This window comes from Lutjanus erythropterus, chromosome 17 (assembly GCF_056507025.1).
Source record: "Lutjanus erythropterus isolate fLutEry1 chromosome 17, fLutEry1.hap2, whole genome shotgun sequence".
NCBI lineage: Eukaryota > Metazoa > Chordata > Actinopteri > Lutjaniformes > Lutjanidae > Lutjanus > Lutjanus erythropterus.
The window spans coordinates 29,978,443-30,000,890 of NC_139333.1; the positions used below are offsets into that span (position 1 = coordinate 29,978,443).

At 38.7% G+C, this 22,448-nt stretch overlaps 1 protein-coding gene across 1 annotated transcript in view; it reads right to left on the bottom strand.

Annotated features, from left to right (window-relative positions):
• llgl2 (LLGL scribble cell polarity complex component 2) overlaps positions 1-20,618 on the bottom strand; it is a 47,079-nt gene extending 26,461 nt beyond the window's left edge. Inside the window, exons 1-2 of the mRNA XM_084740138.1 lie at positions 20,315-20,618; positions 2,434-2,553 (exon numbers count right to left, since the gene is read on the bottom strand). Coding sequence (XP_084596264.1) covers positions 2,434-2,508 — 75 coding nt within the window. The 5' untranslated portion in view covers positions 2,509-2,553; positions 20,315-20,618. The remainder of the gene's footprint in view (positions 1-2,433; positions 2,554-20,314) is intronic.
• Positions 20,619-22,448: the final 1,830 nt, after the last annotated feature.

Genomic DNA, 22,448 nt, shown 5'->3' on the forward strand with positions numbered 1-22,448 from the left:
CTGTATATTAAATAGGTTGAACTCCAACTCACTATTTGGACTGTTATACACATTTCTGGACACACAATTGTTACATCTTGTTCCTTTAAAGCCAGTTGTTTACAACCCTTGTTAACTATTATTGTGACAAATCTGAGTAAATGTGCAGGACAGAAGAACACAGATCAATGTATTGACAGTAAGGAGCTGCAGAATCGAGGCCTAAAAATGTCAAATGAGTATTTAAATGAGCATATTGGTTACCTCGTCTCCAAGTCAATGTATTATTGTAGTTTTTTTGGAATGAGTTTTTGGTTAGATGTCTGAAATGAGGTCTGAGGTTAGCACAAGCTGAAGAGATTTTCATGTTTTGTTTAACAACATAAAATACACCAGTTACTACTCCACTCCACTGAATTTTGAAACTTTTATGTCTCTTAAAAAGGCAGCTGCTAACAAGTTACCAAATGTGACCACAGAGGATGCCGGGGACATTAAAGGAAATCACACCTAACACCAATCACTTAGTGCTGGTGATTGCTGACTGCTGCATTTATGACTCAAAAAGTGGTTGTGGTCAAGATTATCTTGCTGAACAAAATGTGTCAGTATCATAAACTTTTGTTAGTTATTTTGTTACTTCCTGCAATATTCCAAAGGACAAATCCCACTGGTTTGGTGTGGAGGGAACCAGAGCGATGCTAACTTTTGGGTTGGCATTCAAAAATACGTCATCCCTGCAGAACTCTCTACACAGGAAGCACATGTACATGTCGGCTATTTCAGAATAGTCCTGCCCATAAAAAAATCTGCTTGCACTGATATCAGATGAGGAGGGAAGTGAAGAAAATTGTCACTCTATTAAAGTCACAATAGAATTTTTTCTAAAGTGTTTGTCATATTGATCCAATGAGGTCCACATTTTATTTTGTATCTCAAATCAACATATTCCAAAACATCATTAGATATCAAGATATTCTAGTGCATCTTTACACTTTTGCATGTGATTTTGGGGATGATATTGACTTCTTCCTCCTGACCAGGAGCCAGGTTTCATTTTACACTGCCGCTCTTAACAAAGCATTCTGGAAATTTTCCTGCACTACTCCGTTTGGAGTCAGTATCTGAAATCGTTGTGTTTGGAGCTTCATTTGGGTCAAGATGACCACTACCCCTCAGGACAAAACAGGACACCTTACGCTCCACAGCTATGCACAAAACGGAGGGGTAGAGCCAAGGGGTGGAGTTGGAATTGAGCCAAAGACTGTTCCTTTTTTGGGACATCTATAGTGCAGTCTTTTGTGCATAGTTAGCATTCTCCAGGAACCAGATGTATAAAACTGAGTGTGTGCATGCATAGACTCTTTTGTCAGATTTACAGCCGTGTGTAAAGACAAATTTCCCCTGCCTACAGTTAGCCATGAACAGACGTAGACTATTGTTGTCACAATACAGGAATATCTTGAAAAAAATCAATATTTGTTAACAAATCAAATATCAACCAAGGGGAGAAACTGACTCAATATTGCATACAATTTTAGATTTTTATTAAAAAATAGATAACAAGGCTATAACATAACAACAGATATTCAACCAGAGCAAATGAAATGAGTGACGAGAAGACATCACTGTGAGTAAGGGAGGAGGGAAGGCTATGTGGCCACTGCAGTGGTGTGTGTCAGAAAAGTGAGTACTGAAAGCATTACAAATATTCAGTGTGTCAATACCTCGATGATACATCAGTCTTAATATCTGCCAATAAAGAGAACCGCGAAGAAGAAGCACTCTTCTACGAACCATGTCGCATCGGCCCTCAACCAGGTGAGAGCTACTGTCATTATACGTGACCATTACCCACAGCTGTGACTATTTATAGCATTGGAATTATCATTAATTCATCACATGTACCATCAACAGCAGTGACAGAAGTCAGAGAAGTAATCAATGATTTATAGTGCCCCACAATAAAGTCTAAAATGAAGAGCTCACTACCACATGCAAAAAAAATACTACCTCCAATTCAGACAAAAAAATGACCCACAAAATTAATTAACCATTATTGACAGAAGCTAACCTTTAATTTTATTTCTACTTCATCATGTCAACCTCATGTAACCACAATCTCTCACTTGTTTATCAAACAGGTCAAAGTAGGCATAAATGTAAACACAAAATGACTTAATGGTAGCTTAACAAGCTATTAACACCACATAACATTTGGCAAATTCTGTTTAGACAATGATACACCTTTGTGCAAATGCACAACAAGCAAAGAAACAGCTCAGGAAAAAGAAAGCTAACACCCAGAAGAAGTTCTCTGGTTGTTTAAGTGCACTTTAATGTTCAATATTCTTTTGAGAAAAATTCTGGGGAGTCTGCTGATATGATTTTTGTCTTCTCGTCATGTCTGTCAGCTTTTGTGACATGTTCTGAACTGTGCGTTGTGTCACTTACTTTGTTGAACTGGAAGAGTTCCTGTTTGAGTCGATCTCTCTGGGACTCCTGGCCGTGCCGCCTGAACCTCTTCATCCTGTCTCAGCACCGGCGTGGAGCCTGCGGGCCCACTGACGCACGCTACAAAGGGTACATGAAGAAAAGACGGTGTTAAACTGAGAATTCTCCAGTTCAGTGCACTCATTACCATCATATTTTTATATCGCACCTATCAAAAGTTGTATTTTTTTTTTCTTGATGATGACGATGTTTGCAAGATGGTTGATCATAAATTCATATGCTGCCCTTACTTGACACCCAGATTACTGGTTCTCCCCAAAAGTTTTGGACATATTGCCCACAGAGATTTCTGTAGCTCCTACATGAAACAAGGTCTGTGTAACCTGGTCATGATTTCTGGAAAAAGACACTGGTGTTCAATTTCTCAAATGCTTTTTATGTGATGCTTTGGGCACCACAAGTTGAGTGCCATTTAATCCCATTATGTTGGAAAGAATATCTCCAAAACTTGGCAACTTGCGCCAAAATAAACTAGATGGATAAATAACACTAATCTAGGGACAAAAATTACTTATACAGTAGGGAGGTAAAGTGAAAAAAAAAAAATTTGATCTGATGCTAATTTCATAAAGGATACTGAAGTCCCTTTTAGACATCCATTTGTTACATAAATGTGATGGCAATTTTACAAGTTGGTCTCATGTCTAAAAAAGTGCAGAGCCACTTTTAGTTTTTCAATATTTCTGTAACAATTCCAACAGAGAGCAAGTCTGAATTGAATGCAGTCACATTAACACAGACTAGAACTGCACAAGTTAAACCTGCACAGAGAGATTAAATGTAAATCTTGTTCTGCCTTCTCAATAGCACTGTATTATTTGCATTGCTCACTTGTCTGAAAATAAACCAATTTAGTCGCCCATAAAACTCTGGGAATGAGCTGATTTTACAGTAAAAGATTTTCATTTCATAACAAAGTCAATAAAAATGACCCACTGCACCACTTGCTTGCCCATCACTCAAAAGCTTAAGATTTGTAATTGCTGTCATATGACCAGTGGTGGACAAAGTACTCAACACCAGTACTTGAGTCAAAGTATAGATACTCCTGGTCAAATATTACTCAACTACAAGTGAAAGTTGCTCAGTCAAAATTTTACTTGAGTTAAAGTACTAGAGTACTTGGTTTTAAAAATACTTAAGTATTCAGAAGTACACGTTTATAAAAATACTTAAGTATTCAAAAGTACAAATTACAAAGTACATTTTCTAATATAAATACATGCTGTATTGATTTCATGATGCATTTACAGAAGCTTGTAACTCTCTGAAACCATCTAATGATGCACTGACCTGCTTGTAGAACCACTCTGCTACACAAAGCCTATAGAAACACCTATAAAAACTTCAGCAGAGAAATGCAATCAAAAACAAAAAGGACAGTTATTGTCATTTTCTGATGTAACTGTATTAAAATCACCACATAAAATTAGATTGAAGCTGACTGTAAGGAGTTCTCCAAGTCTGTTAAATAACTGAGATTTCTTTCTGTCTTCAGAGGCAGTATATACATGAATTATGTGGTATTTTTCACCCCAATAAAAACAATCCAACTTTAAAAGCTACCTGGAATAATGAATAATTATAATAACATCTTGAGATTTAATTTAGTCTTTGTCCTGCTGTCACCATTACTGCTTTTTGTTTGAATGAAAGACGGAGAGCTTACTTGTTCTTGTTACAGAGCGCCTGGACGTATTTCTGCTTTTACATCAATCCCATTTGAGAGGAGCTACTGTGATTGGTTTCCTGTGTTTTGTGAGAAACACAGCATGTGACCAACTGCATTTTAGAAAAGAAAAAACAGCAACAGCTGACTTCAACGATGCGCTCAGTCAAAAAGTAACAACAACTTTCCTAGAAATGTAGTGGAGTCAAAAGTACAATATTTGTTTTTGAAATGTAGTGGAGTGAAAGTAATAAGTTTCCACAAAAACAAATACTCAAGTAAAGTACAGATACTCAAAAATTGTACTTAAGTACAGTACTCAAGTAAATGTACTTCGTTACTGTCCACCACTGCATATGACAAACAAAAGCAGCAAATGCAAAGGTTTGAGAAGCTGATCGAGAATTTGGCATTTTTGCTAAAGAAGTGACTGGAACATGAGTCCATTTTCAAAATACAAACTACTGCAGCCTTTGAGAGAGCCGTACCATAAACTCACTGTTCAGCCACCATCAGCCAAGGGTAGGGCTTGAGATTGGTGCCTAAAGTCAACAGGACACGATGGGTTCATCAAGGTCATGCTGTACTATATATTTTTTTCATTCTTCTCGCTAGTTTAGTCTTTGCCTATTTTAATTCCCCACATGTATTGTCCCTGTCACTGGCTTCACTGCATTATATTTTACCTTTATTTAACCAGGCAAGTCATTAAGAACTAATTCTTATTTACTACAGCGACCCAGCCTCTTGAGGAAAAGGAAGTGGGGACTGAAAGGGTATCAAAAGTTAAAAGACAGCAATGTGCACGACAAGCACTGGATAAAAGACACACAGTAGAAAAATACAGCCACGGGCAGGTGGCTGATAGACAGCATCACCAGGTAGTACAGCAACAACAACGCAGCATGTGCATACAGCATGACAGACAAAGCAAGGTAACAACAGTAGACAACATGAACAGCAACAAAAGTTGAACAATCATGCACGGCAAACAGAAAAAGCAAAAACAAAGCAGGAAACAGCAAAAATCAAACAGGCAACAAGACAAAGCGATGCAACAATGGCAAGAACAAAACAGGCAAACCAACAAATACCCACAAATAAACAAATAGGCAAGCCACAAACAGTAAGACACACAGGCAGAGCAATGAGAATAGCAGCTTAAAGAACAAGGAGGATACATCAGGCAACAGAGAGTAGCTAACAGACAAGACAACAAAATGTTACTGAGTCAAGAAACAGTGGCATGTATCAGTGAGGATGAGTTCTTGAAAACCAACTTAGGAATGAAAGTTTTAGTTTTAGTGTTTTTGCAGGTTGTTCGCACAGAGAGAAGCGTGTTAAGTTCAAGCTGAAATATGCTGATGAGGGTCGGGGTCAGGTTGGTTTCGGACAGATGTTTGTCAGGATTGGGCCTCATCGCGCTCAACTTTTCAGGCCTGATTAAAGCTCTAGCCAAGGGGAACAGCAGAGGCAATACTGATGAACACAACTGCAATTGAGTGACTTTAATTTTACTTCAGAGTTCTAGATTAGGCTTTGAGTGGAGGGACAACTTGGGGCAGTCACATCAGTAAATGTGTGCCCACCTCAACACTCATGTACCAAGAGTCTGAAAAGTGGGAGCACAGCCTCAAATCTGTGGAGTTTCAGGTAGCTGACTGTGTATTTTTTCTAACAAGACTCATGATGAGGGAAAGGAATTCTACAGGCCAAGTCTGGCACTTCATCCCTTGTCATTATTGAATGAACACACACACACACACACACACACACACACGGGTGGAGTCCTGAAGCCCCCCCGAAACAAAGATAAGGGCCAGAGGTCAGTCAGGGCACAACTAAGAAACTATTGTTTGCTGCCACAGGCGCACATGTGCACACACACACACACACACTAATCCTTAGCAGCACTCGCCAGTTGATGAAAACACCTGTCACACACACAGGCGGTTTCCATAGAGGCCACTTCAGAGAAAGAAGGACAAGGAAGGAAATGGGAAAGAGGAAGACGATGAAAGGAAAAATATTCCTTGCATTCTTTCTTCAAGTAACGCATGAAATCAGTGACCAGACTGAGCATTGTAAGAGACAAGTTGTGGTAAACTGATGGTCTCCACATCGCACAGAGACTGACTCACTAAGCTCCATCACGTGAAGGAAAGGTTCAACCACAGAGCAGCAGAAAGGCGGTGTGTGTGCTCTCTGAGGCCAGGCCCTCAGCTCCCTGCCTCCTCACTCACTGACACTCAGCTATGTTAAAGAAAGCACAATATTTCAGACAGAGGGACAGGAAAACTCATAACTGCAGTCAGACGTTATGATCCACAGTGTCACAAGTCCGTGACAAAGGCCTGTGCCATGACTCACAGTTTTCCGTCTAAAGCAGCTCTTTTGCCCGGTCCAAACCAAGACATAGTTCTGTTATTACCCTCATATCAGCAGCGCTGCCTTGACTCACTGCTGGGCTGCGTCACACAGCTCCAAGTACAGCTTCCTCAAAGACAAAGTCAACACTACTGTGGTACAGCAGGCTGACCAGGCTCAGTATTTACTGATCTTAAACTCTATGAAAGCAGAGTTAGATAAAACTAGATAAATACCCTAGTTCTAATTATTATTGCATCACTCTTCACTATAATGGTACTAAGCATTTTAATATTTACTTATGTGGATGTACAGCCACAATTCTGAAAAACTGACATTGTTTTGATGTAAATAAACAGAATGCAAGACTTTTCAACCTATATTCAATTACATTCAGTACAAAGACAAGTTATTAAATGTTCAATCCGATTAACCTTATTTTGTCTATATACATTCATTCTGAATTTAATTCCTGCAACATGTTCCCAAAAAGTTGTGACAGGATCATGTTTACCACTGTGATACACCATCTCTTATTTTAACAACACTCAGTCAGAAGTTTCAAAGTGAAATTCTTTCTCATTCTTGCTTGATATACGACTTCAGCTGTTCAACAGTCCGGGGTCTCTGTTATTGTATTTTGTGCTTCATAATGCATCACACATTTTCAATGGGAGAAAGGTCTGGACTACAGGCAGCTCAGTCTAGTACCTGAACTCTTTTACTATGAGGACACACTGTTGGAACACAATGTGTCGTGCCTTGCTGAAATAAACAGGGACGTCTCTGAAAAAGACATCATCTGGATGGCAGCACATGTTGCTTCAAAGCCTGTATGTACCTTTCAGCACTGATGAGGCACAGATATGACAGTTACCCATGATGCCATGGGCACTAACACATCACCATAAAATCACAGACGCTGGCTTTTGATGTTAGCGCTGGTAACAATCCAAACCTCTTAAATCAACATGGTAACAACATCCATGATTTCCAAAAACAATCTGAATCTAAAATGAATGTGGACTCGTCAGGACCACTGCACCCTTTTCCTCTTTCTGTCAGTCCATCTCAGACAAGCTCGGGCCTCATATGTCTTGTTTTGTCCACAACCCTAAGGCATGCAGTTTACTGTCAGAGAGGAAGTTGAAATAAGAAAATTTGAATTTTATTTAAAAAGAAGATGTAAAATGATTGATCATCAAAATATTTGGAAATTATTTTAATAGTCGATTAATAATCTATTAATCATTACAGTTTTAATACACTGTATATTGATTTCTTTCATTTCAGATGGACCTCAATACTGGGCTACACAATACGGCAAAAGAAAATTGATGGTGATTATTACCATTTTGACATTTGCAATCATGATACGATTAGTGGGAATGATCATTTTGCATTACAAATTTAAAAAAATATGTATTAAAATTGTGATGATGTGATATTTGTTGGGTCTGTACCAAACAAACATTTTTTCTTTTAGTCCAGGGCATCTCTGTAGCACTACAGTATTTCATTATAATCCTGTTTTCTCACATTTTTCTTTTTTCAAAAAATTAGGATTTAGCTCTGTTCTGTGATTTGGATACTGCACGTGGCCATATACACATAATATGGCAATGAACTGTGCAGCCCTATTCTTACAAAAATACTAGTGTTAGCAAAAATATTTAGCCTTAATTTAGACGATGAGACCGAGTGGTGCAGCAAATAAGCAGCCAGTTACAACCCTCACTGGTGACATAAACAACTAGAGGTTCATCAACAACTAACATGCTTGTTGTTGCAGCAGGTCACAAGCTTGCAGTCCTTATAGACCCTGTGCGTGTGTGCGTGTGTGTGTGTGTGTGTCTCAGGAGAAGCAGCGGAGCAGAAAGAGGAGCTCAAAGCAATAAGCTGTGCTGACAATGGCAGGGTGGGAGGTCTGCTTCACAAACACAACGGCTTCTAAGGGCTACAAGAGGAATCTGCTGATGGAAAACCAGAGTAGGATACAAGTCTCATATATGCACACATGTAAACACAAACCGGTATGGAAAACTCGGGATTCTCTCATGCAAACAGCTACTGACGCATGCTACATGTCAGGTGCGAGTTTCTCCATGCGGTCTTGAGACATCCTCATCCCACAGTTGTTTCTCTCCAACCAGATTAATTGTGGCCTTTCAAATAAGCTGACAGACATTAGAGCACAAATTACCCGTTCATTAAACGCACTCATGTGTTATTTCTACACCAGCTACTTATCAAGGGCCACGGCTGGGAATGAACATCACAATTATGTGAGCTGCAGTGATGTTTAAGGCTGTTAGTTCAGACAGTTAGATTAACCTCCTCCTCTGCTCCCTCTCAACAATCGTGTACAGACCGACTGTGGCCAAGAAGAAACAACATTCAACACACCGAGATAACAAGGCAACCGTTTAGCAGTTTTAAATGATGTAGACTAGAGCTGATCACCAAACAACAATTTGTAGGGGATGTGTGTATTTTTTCATCCTCTGCAAGACATGTGTACTGCTTTCATCAGAGGGCAGTTCACAGAGCATTAGCTGGTGCTTCTTGTGTTTTGCATGGACACACTCGCTGTGTGACTTGGCTTGCTTTAGGAAATAATCTTCTAATAACCTGGCCAGGGTTGAGTATCCTAAACTCAGCATGATACTGTCAGCATAGATGGAAATGCATCTTTGTGGCTGATACCGTCTGTAGCACTGAGAGTGAAAAACTGTCAGATGATGAGAGCTGATATGAAATTCCTGGTTTCCAGATTCACTGAGTTTGATTATGGATACTTTAAGATATTTAGGGGTTTACAAATCATAATTACCATTTTATTTGGGAAAAGTTCTTGTATTCCTTATTGGACAACATTTAATGGACAAAGCTGGTGATGTTCTATATTTCTCTTACTGTCAACAAGTCTAGTAAAAGATTCAAAGCTGCAGTTAGGACTGAATAAGTTTGGAGAAATATCCATTTGCAATGAGTTTGATTGGTATTGCAATTGCAATATGATTTCTGATATTAGAGGACAGGATAATTTTTACATCACTCTTCTCATTTTCACTGAAAAAAACACATTCAAACGATTACGGTGTGTTTTCTGAAGTCTAGAGAATGATGTGTTGGCCAGATCACCTCTGCAGCTCCTCGATATTTCATTTAAAAATGGTATTTTGACACACATTTCGCCTTTAACATATATTGTGCATACTGCGATTTGAAAACTGCAATAGACTATATTGTGACTTCAGTAACATTTCAATTAATTGTTCAGTCCCAGCTGCAACTGCGGTTGCTTTTACACCCAACCTGCCTGGTTCTGTCAAAATTCTCCCTGGTTCCTTTGGCCCTTTAGTGCTGTTTGTTTGGGTTGATGTTTGCTTCCAAGCAGACTCTCTTGTGGTTTTAAGATTATTTCAAATGCTGAACTATATATAAATCCATCTACTCACCATGAAATCTGTTCAGGCAGCGACTGCACATTTGATATCCAAATAATTTCACATGTATGCAGGTTACTGCAGGCATTTTCCCTGATTACATGGTCAGAAACTGCTGGTCTTGTGTTGTTGTCTGTGTACTTTGTCAAATGAACAAATCTCACAGTAGTAAGTCTTGAATCATTATTGGACAAGTCGCCTCCTTTTTGCCTCATCTCTACCTTTAGTCATTATTCATAACATGCAGCAATTTGCTAAATAATGCTTAGAATCATTTTATGAGATGTTTTTTGACACGAAGGAACATAAATAAACACATCAGAAGCATTAAAATGCTGCACTAAGATCTGTCTGACACCAGAATGTGACTTCCTGATGGTGCAGGATGACTCTTTTTGGTTTGTTTGTAAAAAGTCAGCATGAACACAAAATAAAAGGCACTAATGTATCATTTTTCCCCTGGTCCAGACCAAATAAACCAACTAGGCATGAAAGCAACCTTAATGAGTATTTTATCATCTATTAATCTATTGATTATTTTATGATCAACTGATTAATATGCTAACCAGCAGTAGCCTTGTTACAGTGACAACAAAGCATCTGGAAGGTTCTGTATGCTATAAAGTGTGGTCAAAAATAATTTTCCATGGTCTCGATAGTTCGAGGCCAGCTGCAGTTTCTCACTCTCTCTTCTCTCTGACAGCACGCTGCTGACAGCGCCCACAGTCCCGCCTCCTCTCTCTTACGCACAGTGCTGTCTTTTTCTCATCACTTGTGTCTTTTGCTCTTGTTGATTATCCGTTGTCATCCTATAGCCTTGTATATTTTGTTTTAATGAAAATCAGAAAATCTGTGCCCTCAGTGCTGAGTCAAAATGTACTGAATCTCAATATCTTTCAAAGTATCGTTTTGAAATGAGAAATGACAATATCATGACAACACTAATGCCTTGGCATACATCCTTCATACATGAGAAGGTTGGCTTCTTTTGTTTAATAAAAGAAGTTGGTACAGGAAAACTCATAACCATTAAATCACAAGTTTCAACATGATTCGATATTATATCAGTTCTTTGGAAAATGATTAATTATTTGCCCAGATCACAAAGTCTGCCACGATATGATTTTGATTCGATTAATCAATCAATTAAGATCATCAGACACGATGTCTGTTTACCACAATCAGTTACATTTATGTCAACTCACAAAACGCAACTAAATTATCTGACAATTTTATGACTCAACTCTTCCAGACAGTAGTCACACAGACATGCCATATGAATTTCAAAATAAAGGCGCATTTTAAAGATGATGATATAGATTGATATGTTCATCATGCAAAAAAATGTTAAGCACATAAAAAACAGGATTTCACTGCAGATACTTGATGTAGGCCTATCAATATTAGACAGCGTTACTGACTGACTGACTGATAACTATATCTTAATCTGCATGATGCTGTCCAAAAACACAGCCTCTTGTAAAACATTATACTTTTATAAGTTAAAAGCATACTAAACTGTTCAGTTTTAAAAGGGTTCCACATAAGCTTATCTCAAGATTTAAAAAAAACAACAACAACAAACAACTTCCCAAACTGATGAAGGAGCCACACACAGAATTTTTCAGGTTTGCCACACACAACATAAACAAAGGTTCACTGACTTTCCACAGACTGTAGACAAGGTTGTTACTGTGACAGGGAAGTACCTGTTAGTTTCAGGTTAATCAGTAGAACAATAGCAGGTCACAAGTGAGTGACACAGAAACACAGCAGCAGCTCAGGCCGGTTTCAGCAGAGTGCAGCACGGTGAGACGTGCCCCACTTCTGCTCTCACATATGGATTTTCCCAGGAATTTCACTTGGCAGCAGAAGAGCAATGAACTCAGAGCTGCAGCTTTCTTTCGTCACGCTGGTCACAATGTTTGATCTACAGTGAGCTCATCTCTCAGCGAGATAAGGCAACATTCAGTATTTACCTATGATAGCTATTCACCTGGTATATTGACTCTTCTCACAAAGTCACAGTCAGAACACGCTCTGCTTTAAATGTGCCGTCTCTGCTGTCCAATATATCGTCCCAAATGTCCTTCCCTTAAGTGTGTTCCCTCTCAGGATGCCTTGTTATCTTTCACAGTTCAGTGATGTCATCAAATTCCCAGCATATCAACCAAGCCATCTAAGTGAGAAGGGAGTCAATGGAGGCAAAAATATGTGCAAAAACATGCCTGAACACGACAATAACAAGCCGGGGAGAAGGCGGCTCAACCAGCAGAGCTGCTCCATGGCCTGCCCTGCGTCTCTCAGCGACATAGCTAGCATAGTGCCTCAGAGTAAGAATGAGTGGCCAGGAAATGTCTGGCATCCAAAACATTCTACTTATGGACTTATGCAATCAGCAGCTATGCCAGCACTTGCTGCAAGACAGGGGGGAAAAAAAGGTGCAAAGACAATCAGCCCCACCCTGACTGACTGACATCTGATCAGTGCAGACGCTCACATTCACTATGTCAAAAAACAAAAAAAAAGCAGCTATAATGTAAACCATATTCAGACAGATGGAGCAGAACCTGTTTGGCAGCTGCTGTTGGACTGAGAACTGGCTCACACACATGGTCTGATCAGAGAAAGCACTTGTGACTAGACCTACTGCTTTCTCTCTCACACACATGCACGCACGCGCGCACACGATAAGGCACCAAATCAAACTGAAAGTGTACGACCTGACACTCATATGTGATCTGGAGCAGGACATCACTGAGCTATTCTTGGTTGTGGTGATGGAAACGAGTCCTCTCAAGTCAGCGTTGGATGGTGTGCTGTGCTGCGGGTTAGGGTGTGTGACTGGTGTCAGGTCAGCTCGGTGCAGTGAGACTGGAGGGGGATGGGGAGGGAGGGGACATCCGAGCAGCATGAAACAGAAACCATCAGGTGTGTCATGCTGCCTCTTGGCTAAGACGGATAAATGCACATGAAATAGAAAGTGTCTTCCTGTGTATTACCAGTGAAGAATGCAGCTAACAAGACGAAGCAGGAGGAGGGCTCTGTCAGATCCACTACAGCAGACATTACAGAGATGCTTCCTTCCACTAAACCAAACACAAATGAGATCTTGTCAGTTTTTGGGTGTGGCTGGCAGGATATCACGTCTCCCACCAACTCACTCCCTCTTTCCTGTAATCAGAACCACAGAGACACAGAAGAGGAGCACAATGTCCAGCTCAGACCGTCACTGACACTGAGGGAGCCTCGCTGTGACTCACCATGTAATCATCATAACAGGTCATTCACATAAAGAGAATTTATGGTGTCCCCCTTGCTCAGTTTCTGTGCTGACTTTACAAAAACATGCCCATGTAGGAAAAAAAAAAACATTTCAAGAATGTTGTGTTTATTGCATCACAGCAAACTGGAATTTGAATGGTGGAAGTAGCACATTCACGTTATCAAGACGATGTGGTTCACAGGACAGCCGCTGCAGCAGGACAGGACCGATGAGGAGGGGAGAGTCAGGAGTAGGGCTGCAACTAACGATTACTTTAATCATCAACTAATCTGTCAATTATTTTCTCGATCAATTGATTATAAATGAATTAGTGGGCTGGACTGAAAAATGACAGAAAATAGTGAAAAATAGTGTTTTCCAAAGCCCAAGTTGATCTCCTCAAATATCTTACAATTATTAATTGATAATCAATTCATCAGTCATTAAGAATTTGGTTGGTCAAGTAAACTTTAATCAATCTATCAAGTAAAGATCTGAAATATAAGATTATTTTAATGTTATCTAATATTCAACAGTGTTTAAGATATCTTTATACGTTTCAGACCATGCAGTGGTCATGCAATATGTAGTATGTGGATATAAAGCTTTGATGGAGGAAAAAACACATTTGGTACTGTTTGGTATTAAGCAGAAGTTTTCTGCTTAAGCAGAAAACTACTGCATGATTTAAAAAAAAGTGTTCAAGGATATTAAAAATACAGTGTGAGCTGAAACAGAGTCTACATTTAACTCATATGACACAGGCCTGTTACTATGACTTTAGAAATTCTGAATTTCATCTTTAAGAAAACAGAATAGGGGCAGTTGTCTGAAAAAACAAATATTTTTTCCATGCTTTCTTTTCTTTTTGCCATACCTATCAAGACCCAGCAATGACTCAAATAAAATTCCATACTTTTCCACACTGCAAATATGTTTTTTCCTCATTAAAATGTTGCTTCTTCCTGTACTGTAACTTGAGTGTGTCCCCACAGAAGAGTCATATTCAGTAACATTTTGAATGTAGAAAACCTGCACACAAGATTTGAAACAACACCACTGTACAGTATAAAACTAATTACTAGTCAAAGTACCAATTATGTTGCTATTAAACCACTTCTGCCTTTAGGCTCTCTATTTACAAACCCCAGAGTCACTTGCCTTGTATAAAATAATAGAGGCATGTTCATTTTTAATCATCTATTTACATACTTGCAACCAACAATTATGTGTATTTTTTTCCCATTGGGCTGGCCCACTTATTTTTCCCCAAGGTGAACACAGGTTAGAAGCACCTGTCAGAATATGATATATATATACAGTATATGGAAACCTCAAGCAAAGTCAACAACAGCTCCTAGTGAATACTGTGGCCTGGACACTTTTCAGAATAATGAAATTCAGTTCAACAACACAGCAACACACAGTGTCCCTGGAGCTGAGTCAATACCGCTCTGACACAGACAGCTAACATTTATAATATGAAATGGGAATCTTTACGGGATTCACTGGAGATTTGTTGCAGAAATTAATAAATAAATTAGACTTTAAGCACTAGGCTGGAAAATATTTAAATATCTTAACAAATGAGGAGGGTTGTAAAATAATTGTCTTAGTAATATTCTCAGTTGACTCCTTTGAAGTCATTTTCTTACTTGTCAGACCCAAATCACTGTTATTGAACTGTGAGCTCAAGAAGCTACAGTGAAAAGCCGTCAACAGCAGCATGAGGTGTAACTTATGATAATAAGACATTGTCATATCTGACATACCATCATTACCACAACGTAATTATGTGTATTTCTTTGTGTATTTCTTTTTTTTATAATATTCAGCGTTTGTACAGTCTTAAAAGTTTGGAAAAGGCTTTGGCCAGTTATTTAAAGGGTTTAACATTATGTTGGAATTTGATTTTGCTCCTGAACTGGCGACTTGTCCAGGGTGTGCCCCGCCTCTCGCCCAATGTCAGCTGGGATAGGTTCCAGCAGCCAGGATAAGCGGTTACAGAAAATGAATGAATGAATGATTTTCTTCCTGGAAAAAAGTTTATCAACATAATCTGCTGTTTCACCTGTGCAATCATACATGTAAACCAAAAAATCTATTAAAATTTAATACGATGACAGGATTGATTCAGTCCTTCTCTGATCTTGGCATTCTAATAAAATTAAACATGTTTAATGTTATCAGCAGGTATGTGTGCTCTTTGCACCACCTCAAATATCGTCACACACACATTAGATTGTGAATTAACAGTGTTATGAGCCGGTGTTGTTGAAAGACCAACAAGCACTTATTTTCATGAAATAGTTTGATTTTTGAAATAGTTTGCAATCATACATGTAAACCAAAAAATCTATTAAAATTTAATATGACAGGACTGCTTCATTTCATTCATAACTAGATAAGACCTCTGTTGATCCCTTACTCTGGAAATAAAATCATAATCAAAACATACAATCAAAGTCAATAGGAACAACTGGTAAAATAGTGACAATATACATTCATTGTTGTAGTAGCAATTTAGATCTGATGGTTAAGACTTTGAGAATCTGGAAAGTTTTGTTAGGGACTTTTGAAGTACTTAGATTAATCACAAATTTGACAAACATTTTCCATGTCTACTTACATTAAAAAGACTGCAGCATGTACAGCTCATGTAATAAACTGGGATTCTGAACCCAGATATATATGGTATTAATCGATTAATTATTAAATTAATCGCCAACAATTCTGATAATCAATAAAACGCATTGAGCAATGAGTGAATTGACAGAAAGTGAAAATTCTCTGATTTCAGGTTCTTAAATGTGAATATTTTTTAGCTTCTTTGCTCCTCTATGACACTCTGCTGAATATCTTTGGGTTGTGAGTAAAACAAGACATTTGAGGATATCACCTTAGGCTTTAGGAAACACTGTACGACATTTTTCACCATTTTAAAACAACTATTAACTGAGAAAGAAAACGATTAATCGACTATGAAAACAATTGTTAGCTTCAGCCCTATTTTAGGGTAACACCGCTGTCTCATTTTGAGCATGTCTAAAGCCTGGGAGAAGATACCACACTGTCAGCTCGCATTTAAACTTTATCACAACAAACTTTATTGTCAACAAGACATCATGTCATGTTTTCTGTCTGCCCTTTTTAAAAATAACACAACATGCTCACAACAAGCTACATCCTGTTCTATCTGCTCTGAAGCCTGATGAGCCAGAGGACATTTTATAGCATTTCTACTTCCTATGCCATCCCATTTGCAAACCACAGAAAAAAGCTTCTTTTCCTGCCTGATAATGTGTTGCACATTGGGAGAGGTAGGGCAGGAATCAAGTTAACAGTTAACGGCGCTAAACACAGCATGACAGTCTGAGCCAAGTGCCCTGTTTGAAGTTTACAAGCAGGGTACGCCTCTTGGACATCTCATCCTCACGAGGTTTGATAAATTACCTTTTCTGTTCAAAGTTTAAAAAGGGAAGCCTTTGAAGACAACGCTGACAGTCTTACATGTCTGCATGCTGCTTTTTTTTCTCCTCTAAAATATTAGAAATCAGCAGGTGAGAGCATCTCTCTGGTTTGTCCTACATTTGGAAGCGGCCATTTATTTTGCCTCCATGATAGTTTCAGGTGGACTTTGCTATGCAGGTGGAATAGTACTACGTCCACCGAGAACAAAGGCTTTTTGTTTGGCTAGTCTTGCCCTGATGCAGGTGGTGTTGGAGGGACTCAGCCTGTGTGTGTCCTTCAGCAGTGTCCTGTTCAGATTATGGGACTTGTTTTGCTGCTTGTGTTCAACAGTCAGAGTGCTATACAACTTTGTCTGTTAAAGTTGATCCTAATAAAATTTAAAGAGATGGAGGACAAAGTTATATTTGCAGAAGTTGTGACAAGATCCCTCACAGGTATCACTATAGGCACCGCAGCAGTGAAGCAAACAGAGCAACTGTGCCCCACAATTAACATTTATATTTACAGACAATTAATCTGCTGGGTATTTTATCAAGTGATCAATTAGTTGTTTTGTCTATAAAATGTCAGAAATTATTAATGCAATTTGTTATTTTTAACCATTTCAGCTAAGCCAAGGCACAAAAAATAATAAACCAAGAAAAAACAATTCCACAATGAATCATCTGTGTGTTGGTCATAAAACTCAGTCTGCTCTGTCTGAATTCAGTCTCTCTCTGATCTTGGCATTCTAATAAAATTAAACACGTTTAATGTTATCAGCAGGTATGTGTGCTCTTTGCACCACCTCAAATATCGTCACACACACATTAGACTGTGAATTAACAGTGTTATGAGCCGGTGTTGTTGATAGACCAACAAGCACTTATTTTAATGACAAAACTTAATTTTTGAAATAGTTTGCCTCTCATTCCCACCGCACAGCCAAGCAGTGGAGGCTGGTAGCAAGTTGAGATGACAAAATCCAAAGTTTGTGCAGACATACAGTTTATCTTTATGGATTACACTGGAGCTGAACTGACAAGAAGACTGTCAACATATGTTGGACAGAAAAACTGGTTAATCTTTAAAGTATTGTTGTCTGACTGCTGTTAGTTATTGGTTTGATTAATGATTTAATAATGTGTCTACTGATTACTGACTGTGACAGATCAGGCTAATTATTGGCCTGAGGTCCTCAAAATCTTGACTAAAAAACAAAGGTGATGGAGCGTTTGCAAGCAATTCTGGAACAACCTTCCAGAGGGGACAGGGATGGCTAAGTCCATCTCTTCTTTTAAGTCTTTACTTAAAACGTACTTTTATAGGCCAGGCTTGCTATGATCCCATACCTCACCTTTTCTATACCAATTGGTTTTTTTTATCATTTTCTCTCTCATTTTTACTTATGTTTTATTACTGTATTATATGGTTTATTGCTTATCCTGTATATTTTTTTTTACAGATGATGCAATTGTCCTTAATGCTTTATGCTTAGTACCTCCACGATTCCCGCTGTTGGTTTTTTTATCCAATGAAGCGCTTCATAAACCCTGTTTTGAAAAGGCGTTATATAAATAGTTTTATTATTATTGTTATAGTTGTACTCAGTTTCTAACAGCTGTGTGCATTAGGGTTGCTAATAGCAAAGCACTTTCCTTAACTGATTATTGGTAACATTAACAATCAATTAGTCGATTAATTGTTATTGAAAAACAAAAATTCTGCTCACACAAAAGTATGAAGTAGATTGATTTTACTTGATCAATCAAATTCTTAGTGACCAATTCATCAATCAGGAATTAATTGTTATCAGCCCTAGTATGCATTAAAAGGCTGCCCTATGTCTATTTTTATTTGTCATTCACTGCTTTAAGTACAGACCACAATGAAAAACTAATATTTTTATATTTAATTGTGCAATATAAACTGAGCTTTATGGTGAAAGAGCCGCTACATTGATCATGATTAAAGGCTCTATGGGAGGAAATGCCACGTCCAGGTATTAGTTGAATGAAAACTGTCCTGCCATGCTAATCATGCATCCACACTCCTATGTGCAGCATGTGTGTCACACAGTTCAGTACTACAACAGAGTTCGCTTTGGTCAAAGTAGAGTAGTGCTGAGTAACATGATGTATTATTTTATTCTACATGTTGTCATTTACTTGTGAATTTTCCTAAAACTAGCCAAACCGGTGAAACGCCTCAGTCTTCCATACACACACACACACACACCCCCTCCCCAAACGCAGTTACTCATGCTAGAAACCAGACCGTTGACTCAAAGGGCTCAGCTCACTAACATACCTGCTGGGGAGACACACCTTGCTGAAGTTAGACGTTTCCGTAATTATGCAACACTGCCTGCAACTACTACACACCTGGCTGTACAGGTTAGCCACGGGTTTTTTTTCGGTACAGCCACACAGTAAGTTAAACCACTAAGCAATGTCTCGCTAAATGACCAACTTAAAGTTGATATCATTATGTCCAGGTGTGGGCTAATGCCTAGTCAAGATTGTTATTCTTGCCTGGACGCTTTGTTTACTGTAGATTTACAATTAACAACAAGCTAGCCAGCTACTAACCTATCAGAACACGAGATTTGATTAAAAACTCCTCCTCACCAATCTCTGTGCAAAAAAAAAATACAATTTAATGTTTTCGTCGTTATGGGCTGACCAATTCATGTCATAGACTACGACTGACGAGCTTTTACGAGTCATTAAGGTCATGTGGTACACTCGGCATAAAAACAACCACCAAGAAAACTATGGGAGCACAATAGAAACTGTAAAACATAAACTAGTAACCCAGTGTTGGAGACCATCCACTGAACGTGTTTAATGGTAGAATATGATTGTGAGACAGTAGATAAAATCAAAGGAACTGCTGAGAGTTAAAACATGTAGGTGTGTGTGCTAAAGCCTACTTTCTTTGGTTGGACGGATTGTTTACTGTAGATTTACAATTATCAAGAAGCTGAGCCACGAGATTTGAATAAAACTCATCCTCACCTATCTCTGTGTAAAAAGAAGCTGATTTAATCTTGACGTCGTTATTGACTGACCCAGTTATTTAATACAACATGAGTAGCTAGTTCTTACGAGTCATTCAGGTGATGTGGTACAATCGGCATGAAAGCAATCCACCAACAAAATATTTAAGCTCAGTAAAAACTAAAACATAAATCAGTATGTGTGTTACAGCTTTGGAATCTGTTGTGGGATAGCAGGTAGTTAACTTTAAACAACTGCTGAAAGTTAAACATGTAAGTTTGTAGCGTCATCAACCCTTTGTTAGTTACTGCGGTATAAAAAAAATATTTGGAGGATATTGTAACTAATTATACTAAATGTGCAAATTAGCTTACACATAAGGCAGCAACACTAAGCTGCCTGTGTGGAATATGAGGAGTAAAAATTAGCCAGTTAGCCAGTGGGCGATTAGAAGAATGATGCCTGGCTACACAAGCAACTTTAGCTAGCCTGAGCCGTTCAGGTGTCGAACGGAAAACAGGTGGCAGTGATGAACAGGGTTCTTCAGCGGGCTCACAAGCAAACACCTGTGGGGTGAGCTCCGTGTAAACGTGGGGAGCGGGCCCACCTCCCAACACACCTGATTCAAAACGGCCGTTGCTCCGCCGACGTCCACCGTACACAGACGCTGGGTGAGATTCCTCCTCCGGCGGCCACTGTCCGGTGTCTTAGTTGGCTAGGAGCTCTCTCCTCATCCAAAGTCGAGGAAAATGTAACCAGACCGAAAGCGAGTACTCCCAGAATCCAAGCGACAGCGTGTTAACCGAGGAGATATCACGTCTGAGCACCGGTTATAAACTAAAAACTGCTCCTTCTTTCTCCACCGCTGCGGCGGTAGCCTCGGTGCTTCCTGCTAGGCTAAACTTCACTGCTCTGCTGACTCCTCCCTTATGATGCATTCAAGTGCACCTCGTAAACTATGTAAACTCCTGCCACATCAAGTCCCGCCCCACTTCCGTGTTATCTTCTGTTCCAAAAGCTTTCTCAGCTCAGTGCAGTTGTAAATACATGGCTTTTTCATAATTACTTCAAAAAGCATGATACTTTCCGCATTCTTATCAAAATAAATATTTATTTCTTCACAGCTTGTGCGATTTAAATATGTCGTCATTTTAACCAGGACAATTATTTGGATAAGGATTCCACAACTACAGCTCCCAGGAGGCTTTGAGCTTGTCTGCTGATGTGGTTGTTGGAATCAAACCAATGCTGTTTTGTGGTTATATTGTTGTGACCATTAACCATTCTTTTCCCCCTCTTCTCCTTTCTTTTGCTGTTGTTATTTATGTTTGCTTTCTAATTGTGTAAAAGTGTAAATTTGGAAGCAGTTAAGCTCCACGTATGAAAACAGTTTAAAGTTTGTTTAAAATATTTTATAAAGAGAAAATATCAGTATGATGTCAGAAAGACAGACGATGACCCTCTCTCAATGTGTGCATTAAGTGAAATGTAGATATTTAGTGTCTGTTGGCATTTTTCCTATTATGCAGCACCACTGCAGTACTGTACCAATATCTCACTATACATTCAATTTAAATAACAATCACAAAAACTCCAAGGCACAGTAATATGATTACATTACACAACACTGCAATAACATCAAAAAACCATGCCAGCTGATCAATACTCAGATTTCTCTCCTCTAGTGTGGATACAACATCATACCACACTACAGGTAACTTGCACTTTTACAATGTAGGCAATGAGTGGAGACAAGATTGTATTTATCAAGACAATAATTTTATCTCACCTCTCCTTTCAGTCAAAAGCATGGTCTATGAAAACTTTCATATGACAGATTCTGCAGAGAATTAAGTTACTTGCAGGAGAAAATTTAAACAAGACTCATAGTTTTGTTTATTAATATTTTGCAATTAAGATAAAGAAAGGAAATTATTTGAAATGCAATTTATTCTCATAAATCCAAAACACAGTGAATGATTTTGAACAGGGGCAAGATAAGCACAGTAAAAAAGAATTTTGGTACAGAAGCACAACAAATTGACAGTTTCAACTTAATTTATCTGAAGACAAAAATAGACAACAGCTTCACTCAAGTAATGTCAGCAAATATTTTAAAGACCTACCTATGGCTCACCTCTGTGTCACATGACTTGGAATCCAATCCCAAATTTGATAGATTTAGACTCGACTTGACAAAATCTAAATTGCAACTTGACTTTCACTTGACTCCACTTGGACGTGAGCCTTTTGACTTAAAAATACTCCAAACCAAGTCAAGACTTAATTCCCCACATTGTTTGAACCAATCTGACAGCACCCAATCAAGTTGCAGGAGAGATCCATGAATTCGAAAATGCCATGGATGGAGATGCAACAATTTCCAACTTCGTTCAACATTTTAAGTTGCTTGAACCTTCAAAAGAGGGCGCAATATCTTTTATTTAGTCACAGTCACATAGTCAGTCTGCCCTTGGCATGGCCTTGTCCAATTCAAGGTGCTGCATCGTCTTCATTTCCCTAAAGTCAAACTTTCTAAAATGTTCTTAGACAGAGATCTCAGCTGTGAAAGGTGCAAACTCTCACCTGCCTTCTGGCTGTGTCCTAATAGGCACAATTTCTGGAGTTCAATCTTTAAAATACTGTCAGATATTTTCAAAACGGTCATTCATCCTGATCCTATGACAGCTAACTAATAACTTGATAACTAATCTCAAAATACTTCTATCTGCACTAGCACAGAGATTGATCCT